Source organism: Chlamydotis macqueenii, chromosome 9 (genome assembly GCF_036417535.1).
Source record: "Chlamydotis macqueenii isolate bChlMac1 chromosome 9, bChlMac1.mat, whole genome shotgun sequence".
Lineage (NCBI taxonomy): Eukaryota > Metazoa > Chordata > Aves > Otidiformes > Otididae > Chlamydotis > Chlamydotis macqueenii.
In genome coordinates this window covers 19,402,980-19,426,755 of record NC_141564.1, presented here as the reverse complement: position 1 = coordinate 19,426,755, position 23,776 = coordinate 19,402,980, and the positions used below count along the sequence as shown (strand labels likewise).

The window sequence follows — 23,776 nt, the reverse complement described above, 5'->3', positions numbered from 1 at the left end:
TAGCTGGAAGGCAGTGGTTGCATTGCTGTGGGAAGAGTTATGCTCATTTCCAGCGAGTTCTCTGAAGATGATTGGCAGAACACGCTAAGGAGCTAACATCTGGCAAGACTATACAATAGCCAGTGTACTTCAGCTGCAAGTTTTCCACGTAATTCCATAGATAGAGGTCAGTTGCAAAAAAAAGTACTGTGTAATTTTGAGTAGAAAAAGTAGTTTTACTGACTTTAATCATACGCTGTCATCTTTCAATTAAGGTATGATCAGAGATGACTATGATTAATAGTCAAGGTTGATCTCGAAACAAAGCATACATTTTCTTGCCTAGGTTGTTGCAATGATGTAATCTAAAACTATTTTGACAGCAGTGAGATATCAGTTTACTAAAATTAAAGGCTTTAATAAAACTCCTTTTCATTATATGAAAAATGAATTAATGGCTTCTGAAGAGTTTTACAGATCTTTAGTTCTCCAACAGCAAAATAAGAAAAAAAATTAAAGGTTATTTTATTGTATAAAACATATGCTTAACATTTCTTCTAGATAATTTATTGTGTACTGTAGAAGAAAGTTGAAACATACTTTTCTGATAGAAATGAATAAATTACAGATTAATCAATTAAGAAGCCTTAACAAAGCCTTTACTGTGGCCATCCAAAGATTACTTAAGACTTGCTTTTGCGTTTACAAATATCAGAGGTGCTAGCTCTGCTGGATGGCTGTGAACCGACAGCAGCTGCTTCTGCAGGAGTGTTGCCAGGCAAGCTCAGATCTATAACTTTGAGTGATGTCTGACTACAGCCTGAACTTGTGCTTCTGGAGGATCTGAAAGACAAAAGTTGACTCATCAGTATACAGAAATCCCTGTGTATAGAACACAGCTTCTGGTGGTGGCTTGCAATAAAGCCACCCAGCAGCAGTGTTTATTCTAGGTGAGATCCCCTGCATAGATCTCTGTAGACGTTACGCACTGATTGCTTAAGTAACCTGTGGGAATGGTAACACGATTCAGGATGTTACATGCACTATTAGTTGAATATATATTGAACAGGGGAAGAACGTGGCAGTGAAAGTGTACATCTCCTCCCTATTTAATTAGAAAGGGAGCTCTCTGAGCTCACGCTACCAACTGCAAAATGTAGCTGGAGCTCAAACTTCTGCTTCCGTCATGTGAAACCACTTTAATTGGAGCACAGTTAGCAAAAGTAAAACCAAAGCTAAAAAAAACATTGCTAGCACTTACCTGGTAGAAGCTAGTGAGCTTTGTGTGGATAGGGATTGACAACTTTGACTATGTCCAGTAGAAGCAATTGTAGGAAGCTCTAAATTGGACTAGAGAATTTGAAAGAAAAAACAAGTTAACCTAATGGTTGTACCACAGGACTGGGTATACCAGGAGGGTTTATAATCATCTGTATTTGAAGAAATGTTGAAAGCAGATAAACACTTCGCTGTTTTACTATAAGTATAGTTTATTGTTGAATTTAGGAGTTGCTTTTAAAAGACACTCATCAGTAGATGAGCTATCAATCAGGATTTTGGTGGCAGTTAACTAGAAAGCTCACCTGGTAAAAGTACACTTGAAAGGGTGTAGTTAAATCAGGATTTGCTTCTAGAATATCGGCTAACAATTTGTCAATGGTTCTACTGAAGCTTTTCAGTTCACGAAGATCAATGTCTCTTTCTTCCTGTGTTTCTGTTTTAGTTTTCTTCAGAGAGTGAATTTCTCTGGATAGTCTGGAACACTTTTAACACAAATATTTTCAAAGCATTGGTATTACAAAAATGCAACACTTTTCAGAAACCTGCTAAGTTTAAATTCTGTGTTTTAACTATACTACTGTCTCTCTATATAAAGTTAGAAGTTGTCTTCAATGAATATACAGACCTGTTTTGTAACTCTTTCTAGTTTTGGCTTCTGTTCTTCAATGTCTTTGTTCAGCTGCAAAATAAGAGCTTGTTTTTCCTTCTTTTGCTCTTGGAAGAGGGCCTCCTGCTTCAGTACTATATCAAAATTTTGTTCCATACTCTGCAAATTCATTTGAACAGTAGTGTTAGTTTATAAAGCAGTTCTGATATGCTTTCACTTTTTGTATTACTTTGTGGTGGAAGAGCCTGTTACCGCTACTACTTATTTCTAAATATAGCTCAAGCTACATTAGTACGAAGGATAACACAACACAAAACTTTCTGCCTGCCAGACTATTTAGTGGATAAATACCTGGACAAAGAGACCACCAGGTAATTTACCGATCTTTAAAAATTACTTCTAACTTTATTAATAGTATCTTCAAAGTATGCATTTTCAGATGTGTCTGTGAGCAGTGTCTACAAAGGATTTACTCAGCACAGTACTAACTACTAGAGTGCCTAACTTACCAGTGCTTTCTTCAGCTACATTAATACCATTTAAACTGAAGCACCCTTAATGCTAATAAAATAGAATATATTCTCCTAGAAAAATCCTGGGACCTGGATGCCAGAGGACACACAGTGTGTGGATTTTAATCTCTGTGGTACTGGACAGGATGGTACGATATTGTGATGCATGCTACACAAAAATACACCTGCTTGCTTGGATGCCGGAATAGAGCATCTGTCAGTGTGCATGTAAAAGATGATTTTGAAACTTCTAGCTGTGTGTGACTAAAAATCCTGAGGTTTCATTGTTATTAAAGAAAATTCAAATAAGCATTTGGTTTTTGAAAGGAGAAGCAGAGCTTTCTAAAAAAAATCATATCCATTCGTATAAAGAGAACGGGCAAAAACTTGTCCTAGCATTTCCTATTCTTTCAGTAGGATGGTTTGCATGGATTTCACTCCATACTGCAGCCTTGTCCGTTTCACTGGAACTTTTGCTTCTATTTTACCTGAAGGTTTTCCTGAAGTTCCTTGATCTGTCTTCTTTTGTATCTGTATTTTTCATCAGCAGCCCGTTTTTCCTCCTCTAGTTTCAACTTTTCCTCATACTCTTCACCTGTGATCCCAAACAATGAGGCTGCATTAATGCTGGACAAGCAGTGTATACAACTCAATTTTCACTTTAAAGTAAGTTTCACTTTAAATTAATTGCATCAGAGTATTACTGCATTAGTGCTGGGAGTATTACAAAGACCTCAAAGTCTAAGCTTTTTTTAAAATATTCTACTACTAATTCCAAATACCCGTGAAAAACTAACTGGCTTCATGAGAGAGAATGAATTAAGAGCTACTGTTTCCAGAGCCAGCAGAGGGCACAAAAGTTAAATAAACATAATTCTAGAAAATATTTGATTATGTAATTTCTCATGGTGATGCTTCTCTTTATAAGCTAAACAAAAGAAGTTCTACTGAAGGAGAGCAAGCTTATGAGTTTTAAGTAGCAATGGAAACAACATATTAAGACATTTTCCAGAATTCTGAGGAATGTCCAATATACAAAAATTTGTAGTTAGGTAGTCTATATTTTAATATCTGCTGGCACTGCACTAAAATAGCGCAGTTTAAGTTTTATTCTTCCTTGTAATTTTCCCAGATGCCAGGTTACTACTTTTTTCTCCCCTTCTATGTGAAAATAATGATGGTGTAGCTAAGGGATCAGTCTTCTTCACTAGAGTACAAGTATCAGAGCTGTCTGTGGGGTTGCTCTGGGTACAGTTCTGTGCCCAGGCAGGCTCAGTCTACCCAGAGAAGGCCAGTCAGGGGCACAGGTTGTTGTAATTTGAATTAGCACTACAGAAAAAGTACTGCTTTTTGTACTGCCCAAAATTTTATCCACTAGACCTATGTACTTCAGTGGGCACTCCGTTCTCCTTATAATGACTAGTTTCCCCCAGTAATCATCTTTATGCTTTGCTGCTGCTGAATGCTCCTACTTATGACTATTCACAAAAATTAGAGAGTTTCACATAACTCAGATGTAAGAATGTAAATATTAGTTAATTGCTTTACTGCACTTCTGTGTTTATTCTGCTGAACTATTCCCAGTAGCCTGTGACTTGGACTCCCTTTTGCACCATGGAATTTCCCCACTATGTACCTGAGTATATACCTGTAACTCGCACAGCAAATAACAACTTTACATACTTGTCCCGGTGACTTCCTTGAAAGAGTTTCTGTAACTGCGGTTGCAATTATTAAGTACACACAAAGTGTTTTCCAGAGCTGTAATTTCTTTTTCAGCTTTGCAGATCTTTGCATCTAAATCATCACCTTCATGTTTAAGTGCTTCCTTTTCCTGTGCAGCCTGAAAAATCAAACTGGCATTTTAGGTGACTGCATGCATACTAAAAATATTAGGACAATTATACAGGGGGGAAAAAAAAAAACAAACCAACACTTCACAACATTTAGGGGTTAAAATCCTAGGTAGATAGAGAAGCATAGAATCATAGAGTAGTTTGATTGGAAGCGACCTTTAAAGGCCATCCACTCCAACCCCCCTGCAAGGAGCAGGGACATCCCCAACCAGATCAGGTTGCTCAGAGCCCCGTCCAACCTGGCCTTGAATGTTTCCAGGGATGGGGCATCCACCACCTCTCTGGGCAACCTGGGCCAGTGTTCTATCACCCTCATTGTAAAAAATTTCTTCCTTATATCAAGTCTGAATCTACATCCCTCTATTTCAAAACTAGTACCCCTCATCCTATCACAACAGGCCCTGCTCAACAGTTTGTCCCAATCTTTCTTATAAGCTCCCTTGAGATACTGGAAGGCCACTATAAGGTCTCCCTGGAGCCTCCTCCAGGCTGAACAGCCCCAACTCTCTCAGCCTGGCGTCACAGGAGCGATGCTCCAGCCCTCTGATCATCTTTGTGGCCGATGCAGTGCTCCAGGTGGGGGGTACCGGTGTTGTTAGGCTTAACCTGAGATTTGAGTTACTAGGTAAGTGGGAGGAGCAGTTACTTACAGTACTGGAATTTCTTCGAGGTATTTCATCCATATGTATTTCAGTATAGGTATCTGCCTTTCCATCTAAGCTCAGAGAGTCCTGATTAGTAGTATCCACGCTGTGTACAAAGCAGTTTCCATGCCTTGCACTGCTGCCATGAACTGCATTACATGCTTCGTATCTGTTTCCTTTACCCACACAATCCAAGTTAAGCGTTGAGATTGTACGTTATATAAAACTACTACCAAGAGAGTGTTAAAAGTCATCAAGTTTGTCTGGGAATTACTTGAAAGATTTCCTTCATCTGATCAGTGATACTTCAGCCAGCTGGTGAATGAAAGTATTTTCTATAGCCCCTCAGAAAATCTGATACAGTGAAAAATCTCCATAGTTGTAGAGGGTATAGACTCAGTGACCACAAGGATTTAACTGAGGGACTTCTGCTGTGCTAGATCTCACAGTTAAAGAAATACCATCACTAAGAAATGTAACAATTAAGAATGAGAAAAGATGGTCTTCAGAGCCAAGATTGCAGCTAGAAGCATTTTGCTTTAAGAAGAAATCAGAGAATTTGTGGAGATCAAAAATATTTTTGTTCCAGAATCAGGTATTGCATTATGAATAAAGACTGATTCCCCCCCCGCCCCCGCCACAATGAAAAGCTGAAGTATGCATAGATGATTGATTGAAAAGTAAAAGGGGAAAGCTGACATTCTTCAAGGTTTAAACGCGATATGGTGAAATAAATACTTAATAGTAACCCTGAAGGGTAGAAGAATTTAAGATCATGTGAGACTCTCAAACTTGTTTATAGCAGACTACTACCTGACCAGTACTTCTTGTCTCTTCATAATTAATGAGCACTGAACTGAAATTTTTTCAAGGTGCTCAAAATTAAGGCTCCACTGACCTTAGGACTGACCACAGAGATTCATGTGAAGTTGCCATATTGTTCAAATAACCAACGGTGTCAGATAATGTACAATAATTAGACTGAAAGTAAACAGTAGGCAAGGAGGTTGTCTGAGTTACTTGAATAGAGCCCAGGGAAATCTATAGCTTAAAAGACTTGAATTATGTTAATAAAATACCTTAATTACATAGTAGGTCTGAGTTTTCTCCTCTTCTCCTTCAGGTGGCATCATGACAACAGTAAGAATTTCATATCTGCATCTCAGTTTATCGATTTTATTTAGGCGATCTTGAAATTCAGCACTGATTTATTTTGAGAAAAAAAAATAGGTTGAGAAAAGTGTTTGGTAGTGTTTTGTGGGCAGTTCTTGTTACAGCAGTTTACATCACTGGTGTTACTCTGGCAGTCTGCCCATGTACTAGGAAGGCAGGCAGTGCAACAGTTGTGCTGCTGTTGGTTTTGGTTGCTTGCTTTGTTCTCCCAGCCACAGTCATCTGTTCTTCTGGTTACCTTTGCTTCTCTTGTAGTTCTAAACGGAATCAAATTTATTTTCATATTCCAGATCACTGCATCCTGGGAGGCTGTGCCGCAGCCCTCCACAAAAATTTTTAAAGGTTTGGTATTTAAATCCTACAGCTGCACAAGCTGCCCCCTGCTGATATTATCTTAATATTGCCACTACTAGATGAGCGTAAGCAACAGTAGGCAACAACCCCAAATCAAATTACATGGAAGTATCAATTAGCTGTGTAGTTATCAAAAGAAAAAAGCCACACAGTCTGCACTCTTGGTGAGCAGTTAAGCTTTAGTCACACTAAATCACTCTAATTTCCTGTTGTGTGGGGTGTGGTTAGCAGAGGAGTGAATAAAAAGCCTGCCAAATTTCAGCAGTGTAGCTGCTGAAGCATTGATTTTTGGCTGGATATAGATACTGGGATTTCAGAGCTCAGACTGTCCCAAATACTTTGCACTGCTTATTACAGAAGGTGTAAGTTATTTCATGTATGTTTGATTTATAAGAGGGTACATACATAATTCAGAAGATTTAATTTTGTTATATAGGATACATAATGGAGAGCTCATTTGTTAAAAAGGAAGAAAAACCCAAACCAAACAGACTCACTGTATGAGGCAAAGAAATCACAGTTTTATCAAGCAGTTGGGAGTAAACGCTCTTTAAAAGCAACTTCTCTGTTTTAAATATTTTGTTACACCTCCCCAGCTCACTGATTTAACATGTCCTGATTATTTTGAAAAATGCACATGGCAATTACTATAAAAATATGTCTGCAACTGAGGTTTCCTCTCAGTACTGTAGAGGATCGTCACTAACAGAATAAAAAGTAATGTCTTGTTCACCAAGTTGTTAAAGCTGTAGGCTGGATTTCAGAGAAGACATCTCTTGGTAGCCTCAACAGCCTCAGTATATAACATTGAGCGAGGTTTATTTCATCCTTGATGTCTCTAATTAGTGAAACTGGGTTAAAAAAAAAAAAAAAAAGCTTATCTTTTTCAGTAAGTCCACATGTAAAATACACTCAATAAAAGTTAGGAGTTTAATTTATTTAAGAATATTTACCTAACACGTTGCCGTTCTTGATCCACAAGTCTTATCTGGAAATCCAGCATTGCCTTATGCATCTTAATTTCCTCAGTTCTTTCTGCTATGGCTTTCTTTAATTCCAATTTTTGCTTTTCCAGTGTTAGAACTTTCTCTGTCTTATTAAACAGAGTATCTCGAAGACGGTTCAATTCTAGTTTTAAGAGATTATCTTCAACCATCATCTCCTAATAAATACCAAAAAGGTCTCAAAATAAGAAAGCATCATTTTTAATTAAGATATTTATAACAGCTAATAAGTTTTTTTTAAAATAAAGCATATATTATTTTATCTTTTATGTATACAACTGTAAGACTCATTTTGCTCTGCATTTAAACATGTTCTCCATTTCTCATTTGCTAACAGTTCATATGGTGAGTGTGGTAGGGGTAGATTGTATCGTGAATGGTTTTCTACAAATTCATCAGACTTTCTAATTCAGACTGAGTTATGGGTTGTTAGACTTTTTCATCTACAACTCTCTTTCAGTTAGCATAACAAATATATGACTATAAAGGTGGTTTCAAAGAAATTAAGCAGACCTTACAAGGAACTTTCTGAAGCAGTTAGTATCTCACTTGAACCATTATAAATGTCTTGGAATATGTTCTAGATTCTGTAGGGCTATAAGTCCTGTTTTTACATGAGCACGTTTATATATACACCAAGACTCATGAAAAGCAGCAAGTGGTGAGCTTCATTAGCATGCAAACATTTTTAATAATTTATTTTTAAAAAATGTCTTATGGATCCCTAACTCTGTACAATATCTCCTCTGATTTCTGTTATGCCATCAGCTTCTTTCTTTTGTTCCCCTCAGTTTCATCCCCAAAGCAAAGTTCCAGGTTAGGGAAAGTTTTTATTGAGGAGCAAGTGCACCAGTTAAGCTGATAGCAAAACTTCCCCCTGCTACTTAGACCCTGTATTGTTCTACTACCTTACTGATTCTTTTAGGAAGGCTAGAGCTTATTGCAGGAAAAAAAAATATGCAGTAATTTAGAAGACTGGGAACTGTGGGTTTTTTTCTGTTTATCAAAATATGGGGAGAAAGACTTCAATTTTTTTTTTTCTAATATCTTAAATTGGAATGTAGATAGATCCAAACCATCTGCTGGAAAAAAAAAAAAAAAAAAAAAAAAGTCCTGCAATTTAACAAAAAAAAAAAAAAAAACTGAGCCAAACTTATTAGTTGGCATCACAGGTTGAGAATGAAAATTCTGTGCTAGGTAAAGACATTCTTTAAAACAGAAGTGCGCTTACTGTTCAAGGCACTCGTTTCTCAGAAAAAACCCCACTGACCAGGTGGACATTGTGGTTTAAGTAGTGTGTGATTAAATTGATAACTCAAAGAAACTTTATGCTGCATACACAGGAGGAGCAACACTTTGCCTATTAAGATAACAGTGACAAAAGTGACTTTAAAGTTTGGGAAGGAAATTTTAAGTCAAGAAACTATAAAGGGGATTGTTGTGGATTTAATGATATAAGACATGTGAGGCAGATGGCAGCCTTCAGATAAAGTAATGAGTGTACGTGTTTTAAAAAACAAACAAACAAACAAACGTGTCCTGTATTAGGAAAGTTGCAAAATAATACTGTACCTGCTTAATGGCTTTCGCTTTTTTTAACTCCTGATCTGATCTCTCATTGAAAAGACTTAGTTCATTTATCTTGATCATCATACCACTTGTTTCTTCTCCAGTCTTATCCATTGCTTTCTTGATGAAATGGACATCGTTCTGTTTCCAAATTAAGTTATGTTTAATTTATTTCAGTGAGTATAGTTTGCATCAAAAGCTACCAGTTAAGATTAAATGAGATATTTTTAAGTCGTGGAACCAGGAACCATCATCATCTTGTGTCCATACACTGCTCTGCAAACAGTGCCTAGAGCATTGCAGTCTGCATGCAGGGTGCTGTTGCAATATTAATGTCATTGCTTGTTTTATTTCGAGTATAGTAATTGTTATTTATAAAATATAGGTCTTTCAGCCAATAAGGCAACTCTAATATAATCATGTATTTTGGTCTACGTAAAAAAAAAAAAAAAAAAAAATCTGGTGTGTCTAACATTTACTTTGATATTTGTAGTTCATTTTCATAAAACCATCTGTCTTTGGTAATACTCCAATAAATTCCTGGAGGTGTGTTTCAAGGTTTGATTATACTCACTGCTCAAATTTTGCCACTCCTCAAAATTGAAGTGTGGACACCAATTGCACAACGTTAAACCTTGTTATTGCATGGATCTCCACTTAAACAGTTTATTCCCCTCACTAAATTGATCAATTTTTTTCTTAACTATCACTATGAGAAATCAGTTGTGATGTTTTATTAAAAACCTGACTTTAATCTTGGCATAGTTTCTCTTTGAAAAAGAGATTTCAAAACATGCTAAAATGTAGCTGATTAATAAACAAATACATTTCTTATAAAAATAAATTATAAATTTGCTACAGAATAACTGACTGGTTCATTATCTACAAGAAAGGTAAGTGCAATATTTTAGAGAATTAATGATGGTCACTGGATAGGGGAAAAGCAGAGAACAAGCACATATATGCAAAATTCTCACATGGGAATAGAGACAGAAAAATAGTATTTCTGAATTACATACGAGGATGGGGTCAGCTAACTCAAATACTGTATCTTCAATTCAGTAGTGTTACTTTGTACAATTTTAAATGCAACTGTACTTATAATTTTATTAAAAATACAAAAGTAGTAGCATCCCAGAATAACATTCTCCTATTTCTACATGGTCCTAATGATAAATTCAGATGTTTGCAAGCAGCCAGTCACATCTTGAAATGAAAGCTAAGCTTGCCTTTCTAACATTTCAATACTTTTCTTCCTGCTAAGGTGCCTCAGTTGTGCAGTAATGACTTATTTTTCTGGAAAGTATAGGGAACATATAAAGTTTTCCACACAGGTTACACAAAGTTCAGGTATCTTTTAATCTATTACCAAGTTATTAATTAATAAGACACAATCTACTTAATTTACTGAGGTTTATAGATGTTACACAGTCAACTTGATGTTCTAAGGAAGTTACCTGAAGTTTCTTGTGCTGTGCATGTAAAACATCATATGCATTTTTCTTTTCTTCTAAAGTTTTCTTAAGTTCAGCAACTTTTGCTTCCAAAACTTGTTTTTCATCTGTATTAACCTCTCCTTCTAACCGTGACAGCCGTCTCTGTAGTTGCTGAATATAAAAATCCTGTTAAAATAATTAAGAGAATTAGTAGTCTGAGATAAGCAATTATAGCCTTGCTATAAAGCTAAAACACTGGATATAAACTTGGATCTAAATATTGGCTTTAGGACAGTCACCCAATTAAGCTATTGTTTTATAATAATTTATGGCTTATAGACCTCATTAGCAAAATATTCTTAGATGACTGATGTGCAGTGATGGTTCAGGACTAATCTTCTAGAAGAGTAACAAAGCATGCTCAGCACAGCCTGCTGTAGGGAGGCTTACTGTGGAGTTGCCATCTTGCTGTTACCAGTGGATGCTGATATAAAAGAGCAAATTTTCAAAGTGGTGCATAGGAAATATGCACAAAATCCAATTAGTAAATAACAGGATTTTGGCATGTACCTCTTGTATTGCTTTAAAAATTTACCCTGAGGTGTCTGTGGTTCAGAGGGATCAAAGTAGAGAACTGATTTAAGAAATTAGTGGGAAAAGCAGCAGATAAAAAAAAAATAATGAAATACACAAGTGCATAATGCAGGTAATACTATAGCAAGTTTCAGTTATTCCAATCTTATCCATACATCTAGAGACAGAAATAATGCGGACTTCAAATTATACTGCATGGTATTTCCAAAATGGTAAGATGTTGACAAAGATTACATAACTCAAGCAATTTACTCTCAGCAGACCCAAGATATAATCATAGTATGACAGTACATTAATCTTTTACCTGGTTATATAATAATTCTTGTTGTTTTAATGCATCTGCATCAAGTTTGTGCAGTCGACTCTTAAGATTTTTAAGTGAGATTCGACCTCCGTCAATTTCTCCTAGAACACACTTCTCCTTATCCTTCTGCACCTTTAACTCTTGAGTCTTCTTGAAAAGTAGTTCTTTTAACTGGTTCATTTCTGTTTCTTTTTCCTGGTGACAAATTAATCATTAAGTAGTAAGAAATAAGTAATCACCTAAGAAGTAATTTCTGAGGAATTATTTGGTTTTATCAATTATACATAGTAATATTTAAAATTTTCAATACTGTACCATTAACATGAACACAGACTACCATAGGTCTTCAAAATGGTTGTCAAGAAAAGTCTTTGACTTCAGGAAAAGGTAATTTTTTTTTAATTTAGATTTTTTTAACTTGGATCGTACCCTGCTGTTACATTACTTTTTTTTTTTCCCATTATGGGAATAATACTCTTTTCAGCCTTTCAGAAAAGTAAATCCCAGTCATCCTTTCAAAAAAAACAAAAAAAAAACAAAAAAAAAAAAACCAAAAAAACAACCCCTCCTTATTGCTTCCAGCATATATGAATATTTGGCAACATACAAAGTTTTCAGTGGTTTATTAAAACTTGTGTGTATGCACATGTGTGTGTTTATAAAAGCTGGAATCATTTTGTTTTAAAAATTAATCACATTTTAAAAGCACTTCCTTATTCTCAGCGGTAAGTTGCCATGAACACCTAAATCAGTGCAGAAAATGAGGTTTTAGTAAGGTCTGTTATAGTAAGTCAATGCCAAACATTTCAAGTAACCTGACATGTACTGAAAACATGAAAATTGAGATTATTTTCTTTTTACAACCCTAACAAGGAAGACAACTTTACTCTTTCCCTCCTTCCTTCCACTCCTCCACCCAAATAACCAAAGACCTCCCAAAGCTCAGGCCATTCAACATGCTGGTTTCCTGTAAGGTACATCTCTAAAACAAGTTATGTGGCATCACAATCCTATTCTGAAAGACTCATTTACATTTATGTCAAGCCTGGTACAGGGTTTGAAGATGCACATTTAAATTAATATAGCAAAACACCTTAGAATTCACTTTTCTACATTGATTAAAAACATGCTTATTCTTTATTTTCTACTTATATGTTGTGAAATTTGCTTGTGAACCATCTTGCTAGCTTTAATAATAGTGAAAGATAATTTAACTCCTTCTCTAAGAGTTCATAATCACATTCTATCAAACAGAATTTTTTTTGTAGTTGAACTTGCTGTAAGTGCAATTCCAAATCCAAAACTCTGCAAGAAAAAAAAAGCCAAGGGTAAGTTTAATATGAAATTGTTGTGGCCTGTAGCATTTTACACTGATGTCAGTGGGCTGTGGATCATGTCTGAACAAAGGAATTCAGTTTCAGAAGTAAACTGGTTTTATGCGTGTTCCCAGTTCTGAGTTGTATTTGTGAAGCTAATGACGATGATGAATTCATCTACCAAAACTGGATCAAGATCTGACCTTCATTTTGTAGTCTTTCTTGCATATCTAAATTAATTTATTTAATATAAATTGCTTCCTTTTAAGTGAGGTTGTTAATAGAAGATTCTCAGTAAGCTTCACTGTGCAACAGTGTTTTGCCACAGATTGAAGAGGGAGAAGTATCACAGAACTGAAGTGCAAAATGGTGACATTTCATCCGCATTGTTTCTGTAAATATCTCTTCACAGTAAATTAATAGAGGCAGCAAAGAGCTGTGTGTGTCTAATGGTGATGGAAAGCATGCTTCTGACTAATAGATTACCGACATTGTTCACAAACAGTTCATCCTAGTTAAAATATTGCCCCGAAGCTGTGGAGCTGCCAAGCTCAATGTCATCTTAGGTTATCCGCCACAGATGCAAGTGAGAAACCCTGCTAATGGTTTAGCCACCCTGGTAACAGTCTTAAGGGGAAGCAAATAAGGTTTTCATTTTAATGAAACATATCATTCCAACTTGTTTTCAAATTATCTGAAAAATCAAAACAGTAAGGCCTGTAATTTAAGAAACTCTATAAAGGAAAGACATCCCCTCTCTAGTTTCTGTATGTATATTTAAATGGTACAGTTTATGCCTGTGGAGTTAAAAAGTTAGAAAAATAATGCTCAGTCTACTGCAAGAGTATATACATGCTACAGGAAATACAAAATAGGGGGAAACAAAGAGTATGCAGTGGTATGCACAGATACAGCTTTGTTCTCACTTGTGTGGGAACACCTGCTGTCACATTCATTTAACCTGGTCACCTTACAATAAAGCCTCAGCATATCCAACATTCAATTATCCAGCAAAATGTAAAAAAATATTTGTATCAAGTTCAGTCAGAAGATAAGTGGTAAAATACTTCTAAGAGAATTAGTAGCAAAATGACAAAACAATAGAAACATTTTCTGAAATGCAGGAAAGTTCAGTTGATTGCGTTGCAACATTGCATTTATTCAAAAGCCCTTTGCAGTTCATCAGATGATAATGATTTTGGATATTTTTATTCCTAGTCTTAATTTGCAACATAGGAAGCAGGGTTTGAATAAAAAAAAAAAAAGAGTAGTATTAGACATTAAAAAAAATAGTGACCATATTACAGCTTGCACATTCCACTTCTCACATAAAAATCTTTATTCATCATGAAAATGAAATCTAAAGCAAGCCAGTAATTTTTTAATAGTCCATAACAAATTACATATATCAGAGTAATGTAGAATTAAAATAATGAAGAGGAGACTAGGCCAGCTAAATCTGATCAGAAGACTTAAAAATCTTTTTTAATCACAGTTTGCCAAAATCATAGCTCTTTGCAGGTTTATAAGTTTTGGTGGTGTTTTACTAACGCCAAGAAGTTTTCAGTGGCAATGTTACTAAAAATTAATCTTGACAAGATTCTCGCTCCTTAAGAACCTTATTGATGGGAAACTGATAGAAGTTCAAAGACCTTTGCTCCTCTGCAGCCCATAAAACAGACTGTTTGGAGACGTGAACTCCCAAAAACAGCTAAGCAAAATACAAGATTTTGATTTTTTTTTTTATATAGTTACAAAGCAGAAGCAAAACATTACTATATTTTTATAACAAAATTTGCCACATTCCAGGAAATAACTTTCATTTCAATCTGGCCAAGAAGTTGTAAGCAGCTTTTACCCAACGTGACAGGTAAATGCCCTGTTCAGTACACTGATGCAGGCAGAATACTGGGCTTATGTCTGACCTGTACAATGACAGTTCCACTATCCTACGTTAATATATGAGGACACCATCTTCTGATTTACTAGGACCACTTACTTGCCTCCAGAGTTTTCCCAGCACAGACACTGACGTACCTACACGCACGTTACTTCACTGTTTGATGAAATAGCTACATGTCACATCAATACTTATATTCCATCTCAATCCATAAATATTTGCTTGCAAATTCAAATGAGTCCTCATTTGCAGAAACCATGAAAAACATTTTACCTTGACAATTTTCTCTTCCTCCTTTAGTATTTCTTCCATCCTCAAAGCTTTCTCTTCTGAACTGAGTGTCTCCTCAGTCACAAGCTTCAGTTTATTGGAAAGACTTGCATTTTTTTCTTCAATAATGCTTAATCTAAATAAAGTTACATGATTTAACAAGTTAAATGTATGTTGCATATACAACATGGCTAAAACCAAGCAGCATACCTTACTGAGCAGTTGCCTAATAAAGCTGGCTAAACTTTAACCTCTGATCACCAAGGCCTTGATTTTTTTCATGCCCTTTAAAAACAAGGATTACCAGGAGTATTTCCTAAATTGTCCAGTGCCAGAAACTATGCAGGACATGGAGTAACCAGAAAGTTGGAGGCTTTAATCATCAACATTATTTAAGGTTCTTTGCTAGCTCAAGGATTTGATTATACTAATCCTTACAAATGATATTTTTTAAGGTCTGTTTCTTACCTGTCTTGTTTTTTCTGAATTTCTTTCTTCAGATTGGTTACTTGTGTTCTCAAAGACTCCAGATCAGAAGCAGTTCTGTCCACAGTGGATTTCAAAGCATCCAGCTAATAAATTACAAAATGGAGCAATTGAGCTCTTACTTTGGTACATGTTAGGATATTTAAAATTATAAGGCACCTATTTATTGTAAATTATTTAGTTTCTTTTTAACAGTGTTTTCCAAATAAGAACTGCTGCAAATTCTGAGGTGCTGTAAATCGGCAGAGCTAGTAACTCAACAGACTAATTTACATAATCTGAATACTGGGACAAAATCTTAAAAATACAGAAAGAATTACAAAGGTGCTGTGAGATGCAAGTCTTGTCCGACAGCATCTGTATAAATGCAACCATGGTTTTATAGAGCACAGCTGACTTTGATGAGGTTCTTTGTGAACATGGATACCCTTATGTATCTACTAGATATTTCTAATTCAAACTTTGTTGGGTACATAAAATTATTTTGACTAAGATAAGGGAACCCTGACAAAAATACACAGACATTTAATTTGGTAAAAAAAAATACAATACAACATACACTCATTAAACAGGATAGGAATATTTCACAATCAGTAGTTCATTAGTTTTTACAGTATCACTTAACAGTGTAAGCGTAATTGTCTTCACTTTTACAGATGAAGAAACCTGATCAAGGGTAGAGATAGCAGGTCTCTCTCTGTACCAGAATGAGAAACTGGGAGGTCACAAGTTGTCAGCTGAACTGTAAGTTTGTTTCTTTCCTTGTTTCTCACTTGCATGCCACAGATGTTCTAACACCTAATAGTGGAAGACTGTCCTCATTATCGCATTATGTAGTACTAACTGTGAAAAAGGTCAAGCAAGAATCTCACAGCTTAGACATGAAAACCTACCAATTCTGTGAACCCTCAAGTTTGCATGAATTATAGGGTAATCCAATAGCCTACACCTTGTTTGAGCTACCTACAGTTTAATTAGGATATCAGTTTATGAACCACCTGCTACAGAAAAGCTATGCAAAGTTAAGGCAACAGCAGATGCAGGGCTGGTTGGTTGTTTTGTTAGGGTTTTGGGTTGTGGGGTTTTTTTTTTGTTTTTTTTTTTTTTTTTTTAAATCACCAAGCTTGCTGAGTAGCCCAGTGTTACCATTTTTTTTTGTTAAGAGACAACTTATGTAACACACATGTATCCCTTCTCAACAGAGCCATGAGACTTGAATTACCTCTTAGAAATACTTCTACAGGCATTTATGTAATTAAGCAGTGCAGCTCATTCCTCGCTTTAAGCACAGATTAAATGCAGTAACATAAAACATAGTAAATAAAGTAACAAAGTATGGACAGCATCAAGTATGACTTGTTCACATGGCAGCTCTATCCTATTGCCTCTTTATTAGAAAGCCATGTGAAAGTGTTTGGGTTTTTTTTCCCAAGAATTTTAACCTGACTACAAGGGCCATCAACGCTCACTTCTGAGAGCACAGGATAGGAATTGCATGGAATCGAGAAGAGATTTCTCATCTCTTTACAATACTACAGTCTATCTATGCTAAAGGCAAGACATGCCTCCTTCTGAAGCATCTAATAGTGTTACACCATTTAAGAGAAAATTCATCTATTTTATACAATCAACACAGAATGCAAGCTCATCTCTTCACCACTATCAATGACAGGATTAAGTTGAGGGTTCAGATCCCAATAATCATGAGTAGACTGAAAAGAGCAGGGTTTATTTTTAATTATTAAGAGTCTAGTATAAAAACAGAGAAAAGCAAATGCTATTCCTGTATTCCTTCCATCTAGTCAAAACTTGAGTTGAACTGTTTGGTCATCCTTACCTCATCCTGCAGCTGAACTCTGTAAGCATCCCGAGTCTGATACTCATTTCGGAGGCTGGTAGCTTCCCGTTCAGCCAAAGAAATTTTCTTTTCATATTCCATATTATTAAGAGTCTCATTTACCAAAAAGGCAGTCTTCTCTTTCAGCACAATTTCTTTATTTCTGATCTCCTGTTTTATCTCTGTTATTAGCTATCAGGATAAAAACATTTTAGATGTGCTTGCATTACTTAAGATGTATTAGATTAATAAAGGGTACAACAAGAAGACAGATTGCTGTTAAGACTACTCTTTGCATGAGACAGTCCAAATATCATATCCTTAAATTACTTTATCCCACTAATACAACACCAAATACAACTGATTTGGACTGGAAACTTTGAAAATATTCCAATAATTTTTTAAAAATTACACTATAAACCTGTATGTAATTAAAATTATTTTAGATTGATTGAATTGGAAAGGGGAAAGCTATGTGACCAGAACTTCAGATAGACTTGAAATGGAGGAAATGCAAGAGGAAAATTACCAACAGTAGCGATACTTACTTTAGCTGACAGATTTATAGCTATTCAGTGAAAACTGTCTATTTTGAAAGGTTAAATAAAAGAATAGCTACTGGGAAAACTATACTGTAGTTCTAAGGTAAAAAAAAAAACAACAAAAAACCCCACCTGTTTACAAAAGCATCAGTAGGATTATTCTATGGACTACTAATACATGGAAGGTTGGCCAGAGCTGGGGTTTCGTTGTTGGGTTTTTTTTTCTCTTTATATCTGAATCTGACCTGAAATACTATGAAATCCAAAATATTTCAGCTAAATTAGACTATTATATTTTATATTTGGTAGTAATTCTTCTAGCTTGTCATTTTCTATTATTACAATTTTTTGGTGTTGTATCTTAAGCCTTTTTAAACCGTGTTTCTGCTTAGGGTATAGCTAATACCCATATGGGCAACATAACAAAGCTGATACTCTTTCAGCAGGAAAATATCATACTAGCAGAGCTAAGGATTTGGGTAGACTCTTCCTGTATATATAATTGTGCTTTTTCCCCTCCTTCAAAAAAAAGCTATTGTTACTTTGGAATCCATGTTTATAAAGTTTTTCTCTACATTGATCCTTCAGGCTTTTTCTGGTACATCTGTTCTATTGCCCTGCAGAACTTTCCAAGGAGTTCACACTTCTTCTGACAAAGTTCAGGATAAAGTAAACTTTATTTGCACCTGTTGCCATTGGACCATCTGTGCATAAGACACTGACAAAACCAATAGCCTTTAGAAATTAATACTAACTCTTAATGCCCAATAGGATCTTTTTTGAATTAGAAGAGTGCTGTTGCTTCTCTCCATTTGCAGACTGTACTTAAGTACCGATTTTTAACCTTAATGTGATTATTTATCGTAATTCTGACACAAATGTTAGTCAGGCGTTTGTTCACAGAGGTAGCAATGCTAATTCCTTCAATAATAAAAGTTCTATTTTCTTTTTATATTGCATCCCAGACACAGAATCTCCTCCTTGCAGTTGACTGTCCTTATACTCTAAGAAATAACACCACATCTTCTTGCTTCTTAGATTCTTAGATCACAGAAAATAAAACACTGAATCTGGCATGCTTTGCATTTTCCAATGACCTTGAGATTGAAAATTCAACCTGGCATAGTATCAAGCAGAGCACCGTTACTTACACTGAGAGATACTGCTTTCAAAATAAATTCTGAATATATTTCAGGAATATCTCAACTTCGAAACACCTTCATAAAATACACAGGTAAACACAGAGAGAACACTGAACATCTAAAAGACCCAATCATTCTATGTGCAACTGGCAAAATTCCTATCAATGTCATACATACAAAAGTAGTCTGATATACTGATACGGATCAGTTACAGCAGTTTTACCAAAGCACAATGATCAATCTGTTGATCTCTTTTCTGCATTTGTTGTATTGCATTCTCCCACCGCTTGATGACTTCTTGCCTTTCCTGATGAACTCTGCGAAAATCTTCAGCTGTCTTGTCAAGCTCTATCTGTTTAAAAGAAAGCATCCTCATGATTTCTGATTTTAAAAATTTCATATATAACAAGATATCTTCAAGAACGTTAAGCACAAACCTGAGCTGTTAGGGTTTCTGTAAGCTCATTATCAAGAGCTCTGTGCTTCTGATTTGCTTGCACAGTCAACTTTTCTACTTGAAGGGTTAATGCCTAAAGTGAAAGGATACAAAAATATACTGTAATTGAAAATATATATATATATATATATATATATAATGTCTTATAAATTCTTAAAGTTCTGCTATAATTAGGGGTGAAATTACTGAGGCATCAATTTCATTGTGTTTTAGAGAACAACAAAAAAAAAAACCTGAGAATCTAGCCTTCCAAATTTTTGGTCACTCAAGAGGCCATAATCTCTTGTCAGCCTTTGGGACCAGACTGGAGATAGGCCAAAGTAATCCTCCACCAGGTATAAATGTGTACATGGTGCCCTTAGCATCAGCTACTTCACTTTACTCTTCCCACTATGCTGTGTGACTTGCTAACATAAATTATATTGGTAAGACTGTTTGTGTAAGATAAAGTTTTTGAGTTAAGTATTTAATGAGTAAAAATAAATTTTCTCCTCCTTGTATTTAAAGGCTTAAAAAATATTAACCAGGGATACTTATCTCTAAATTAATATTATACTGGAGAACTAACCCTTATAAAGTCTGAGCTTGTGACTGAAGTGTCTATGTAAAACATCTTTCATTATTCTAGGCAGCTTTACTGAAATAGCCATACTTTGTTCTCAGTAATATTAACAAATTCAGTTCTAATGGGAAGATCTACACTATTTGTCCATATCTGGCATACATTTTTGAACAAACTCCTCTCTTAATTCAGTGGCACTGTTTTCTAGACTTTATTATCCAATTGTACACTTTCTTAGAAAAATTCAAACTTAAGTTTTACCCAGATGAACAAAAAAATTAGTGTCTTCAATTATGCCTTTCACGTTCTGTAAAACCTGTTCTCTCTAACCTTTAAAATGAACCTCATATGGAATTGCACTGTGCTGCTAAGTGGAAACCGGTTTAAAAGTGCTGTTGTACAAAATCTTGTCTCAGTCTTACCTGACTTGATAACATAACAAAGTCTTCAAACGCTAAAACGGTTCTCTGTTTTGTTTCTGAGGATTGCTGTCATTTCTACTTACTCCTAGTTTCCCTTCATCTTGTTGTGCATACTTCTGGATTGTGATAGTATCATTATCTTTACGATTTGATTCCTTTATCCACCTCTCCAGAACTTCCTCATCACAGTTCATCTGTTGTTTTAAGTCTTCCAACTTCTTAGTGGTTTTATTTATATTATTCTAATAAAATTGGAGATAAATTAAAGGGTTAATATTAAATGTCTAATTTTTTTCTTTAAATAGTAATTGAAACAACCAGTTCAAGCTACTGTAACAAGTTTACACGCACCTTGTTGCTAACAAAATTGCCAGTTTTCTTTTTTGTTAACTGTGTATTAATGAATGAATGCTAATACACATCCTTGTCTTAAAGGACAAACAAGACAGTAAGTTACCATAAACTTAAAATGCAAATAAATTTTATACAGAAAAGTCAGCCTCTGGTGAGATATACCCACATGCGGGAATATTTATTCCACATAATAAGCTGATCTGAGGCATCACAGAGTAAAGTTTCTGACACTAAGGCCCAGTTCTGAGATCCTTATCTTGCATATCAATTTACAAATGGCTCCTTGTGACTGTAAAGAGACCTCCTGAGATAAATATGAGAGAATCTGGATCCAGCTGAATAGCAAGGATATCTTCATCATCCTACTCATTATGAAAGACTGGAGATTACAAACAGACTTAATGAGAAGAAAGGGAACAAATAAAAAAAAAAAAAAAACAAACATAATTTAGATTATTCATAGAAAGAAAAAAGAGACAGTTCAATTAAACAGAAAACCACCTGGAATTAGATGGTATGAGATTACTTTTTTAATGTAAAGGAAATTTTAAATCTCAATATCATGCCCCAAGTTTATGTGGGGAAGAAGATTTGCCATCAACAATTTAATTTTTAACTTTTAAACCATGAAGAAAATACCTAGATGGTGAAAAGGATGCGTGGCTGTGTATCTGGCATTAAGAATATTAAAAACTGCAGTCTTTCAATATCTAGTTACTATTTGCTAAGTCTTGACCAGTCTATACAAGGAGATCCTCAGTGTCACTCTGTTTCCCTACACAGGGAAAAGCACATCCAGATCATTTATTATCATTTATAAGATTTAATTATAATTAGCTGTTCTTGACTTATTCTATTATTTCTCTAAATGCAAGTAAGGACAAGTCATAAAGTCTAATTGCAACATGAGTCTTCTCTAACAAAAATTTTAAACCTTACTTCCTGACTGTTTTTCTTTTCTCTTAAGGAAACTATCTCATCTTCCAGTCGTTTAATCTCAGTTTTCAGATGTCCACGTTCTCTCTCAGCAAGGGCTTTAAAGTGTTGTTCAGTTTCAGTTTCATTCTCTCTGGCTCTGTAAAGAGACTAGAAAATAATACAGTTCAGCATCTTACGATAAACAAGAGGCATATATCAACAAAACCCCTTATTTTACATACAACTAAATCCCAAGTCAGAGCTGGTACGATTTTTGTCATGTAAATACAGGAATTATCAGAGCAACTTTATTGTTTGGATTTTCCTTTCTCAAATATAGGTATTCTTTTATATCTATGTATACACACACAAACCCATTGCAGTGTATCAGATATCCACAGATCAACCATTTATAGCCGTAAAAACTCACTTCAAAAGATATTTGACTCAAGATTCATAATCTTAATCTTTCATCTTAAGTCCCTTGATCACCAGTGGTTTTAAGTCAGATTCAGGAGGCACAGCAAAATAAATCAGTTTGTTGTTTCGTGCAGAGACAGACCACTGCCAGGCCGGTCTATAGCAGTATCTATATTGTCTAATGTATCTGACAAAAGTGATTTAACAGGGGCTTTCTTCCTTGTATAATAACAAATCTGTTACTTGACTAGAAGCTTCTTTTAAATAGGGACTCTTATGTGCTCTTTCTTTGTGTGCAAATTAAAACTTTACTCTAGCACAAAAAAAAATGTAAAAGTTGTTCAGCTGCAGGGAAGTTTCTTAACACTTTTTCAGCTGGGATATTTTAGCTGAAAGGTGTGCAGCTTTGACTTGGGACTCTAGAAATCTAAACCACCAGTCTTGGCCAATTAACTCAGAGCATAAGTGAAGACTTGCACCTTGACCATCTCATTTCATTCTTCATGTCTGTCAATTAACTCTCCACTAGCATTTCACAATTAACTCTTGACCATTATAAAGATTATACATTTGTTTTTCCCTTACACTGATGTTTTATTTTCTTTGACCAATTTTTTCTTATCATCTACAAAAGCCTCCATTAATAAAGAATTCTAAAATGTATCCTTCTTGGCTTTCTTTTAGGTACAGTTATTTCATCTTGGATGGTCTTTTTAGTGACCATCACATAATATCACTGAGATATATAGTTTAACTTTTGTTTCCTGCGAAAGTCTTGACAAATCTCTAACAAAGCTGGCCAAATATACAGAGATACCAGCCACAGAAAGACACTCCCACCACAAGCCTGCCTGATAGCGTGGATCTGCTAGAGGCAGCGATTTACCTGAGTGAAGCTGAACTCCTGGCGCACATTTTTCAAATGAGATGTCATTGCTTCTATACGCTCCTCAAAGCTGGTCAGCTCATTTTGCAGGTTTATTTTTTTGGTTTGCATCTTCTGTAGCTATTTAAGAATTAGAATTGTCAATTAACCGGTTTTAGTTGAGTGTTTATTACCTGCAACTACTTCAAAATATAGTCATTGCAATTACTAATACAAAAATGTAAGAAGTACGCACTACATTCCTCTAAAGCAGTGAAATATGACATTTCTGGAGAAAAGATAGCGGCAAAACTTGTGCCATTAAGTGCTGTTGCCCCACACCAGCCCCTGCAGCGGAGCGGGGCCGGTCGGGCCGCTGCACCCCCCCGGCGAAGGGGACGGGACAGGCCGGGACCCCCGCATTAAGGCGAGGACCTGGCTGCGTGTTTTCCCCCCGCGGAACTCGCGGGTTTCTCCTCCCTCTCTCCCCGGGCCCCGGCGGGGAAGGCGGGCGGGGTGAGGCAGGAGGCCGGCGGCCCCCTCAGAGCCGAGGGGCGGGGGCCGTAGCTCCGCGCCCGGGGCGGCGGAGGGGGAGACGAGTTCCTTCCCCTCCCCGGCCGCAGCGCCGCGCTCACTTCGTCCTCCAGCGCCTTGTTCTCCGCGTTGGCCACGGGGACGGCGTAGCCATGGTCCCAGCGGAGCTCGGCCAGCACAGAGGCGGTGGAGCGGCTGCCGACGCTGTCCATGGTCGCTGACGGCGGCCGGGCCGGGCCTGGCGTCCCCAGGCCCCTTAGCAACGGCGAGCCCCCGGCGACCGAGCGAGGGGGAAGTCGCAGAGGCGGGAGCCGCCTCCCGCCCCGCCCCGGCCGCGGTGGCCGTTGGCGGCCTGGGCGGACTGAATTAGGAAATTTCTGGTCTGAGCCCCTACATCAGCTCCTAAATAGGGCGGCTGTTAGCGGCGTTACCAGAGCT

The 23,776-nt window shown here is 36.3% G+C and overlaps 1 protein-coding gene across 1 annotated transcript; it reads right to left on the bottom strand.

Annotated features, from left to right (window-relative positions):
• Positions 1-38: 38 nt before the first annotated feature.
• On the bottom strand, positions 39-23,566 carry CCDC39 (coiled-coil domain 39 molecular ruler complex subunit). The gene is made up of 20 exons (XM_086754682.1): positions 23,440-23,566; positions 22,826-22,945; positions 21,541-21,687; positions 20,331-20,489; positions 19,244-19,336; positions 19,030-19,158; positions 17,123-17,314; positions 15,268-15,371; positions 14,803-14,935; positions 11,314-11,508; positions 10,437-10,601; positions 8,983-9,120; positions 7,360-7,568; positions 5,959-6,082; positions 4,063-4,222; positions 2,868-2,974; positions 1,886-2,026; positions 1,563-1,742; positions 1,241-1,329; positions 39-822 (listed from the first exon to the last, which is right to left on the bottom strand). The coding sequence occupies exons 1-20, from the start codon at positions 23,548-23,550 to the stop codon at positions 663-665; spliced, it is 2,856 nt and encodes a 951-aa protein (XP_086610808.1). The 5' UTR covers positions 23,551-23,566; the 3' UTR covers positions 39-662.
• Positions 23,567-23,776: the final 210 nt, after the last annotated feature.

What these genes read in the sequence shown, in the direction of transcription:
- CCDC39 (XM_086754682.1), bottom strand. Translation starts at nt 23,550, where the DNA reads ATGGACAGCGTCGGCAGCCGCTCCACCGCCTCTGTGCTGGCCGAGCTC. An exon ending in AGACCTACTATGTAATTAAG is followed by an intron (nt 4,223 to 5,958) that starts GTATTTTATTAA and finishes TTGATTTTTCAG; the next exon opens with GCTGCACAGGAAAAGGAAGC. An exon ending in AACTTCAGGAAAACCTTCAG is followed by an intron (nt 2,027 to 2,867) that starts GTAAAATAGAAG and finishes ATGAATTTGCAG; the next exon opens with AGTATGGAACAAAATTTTGA.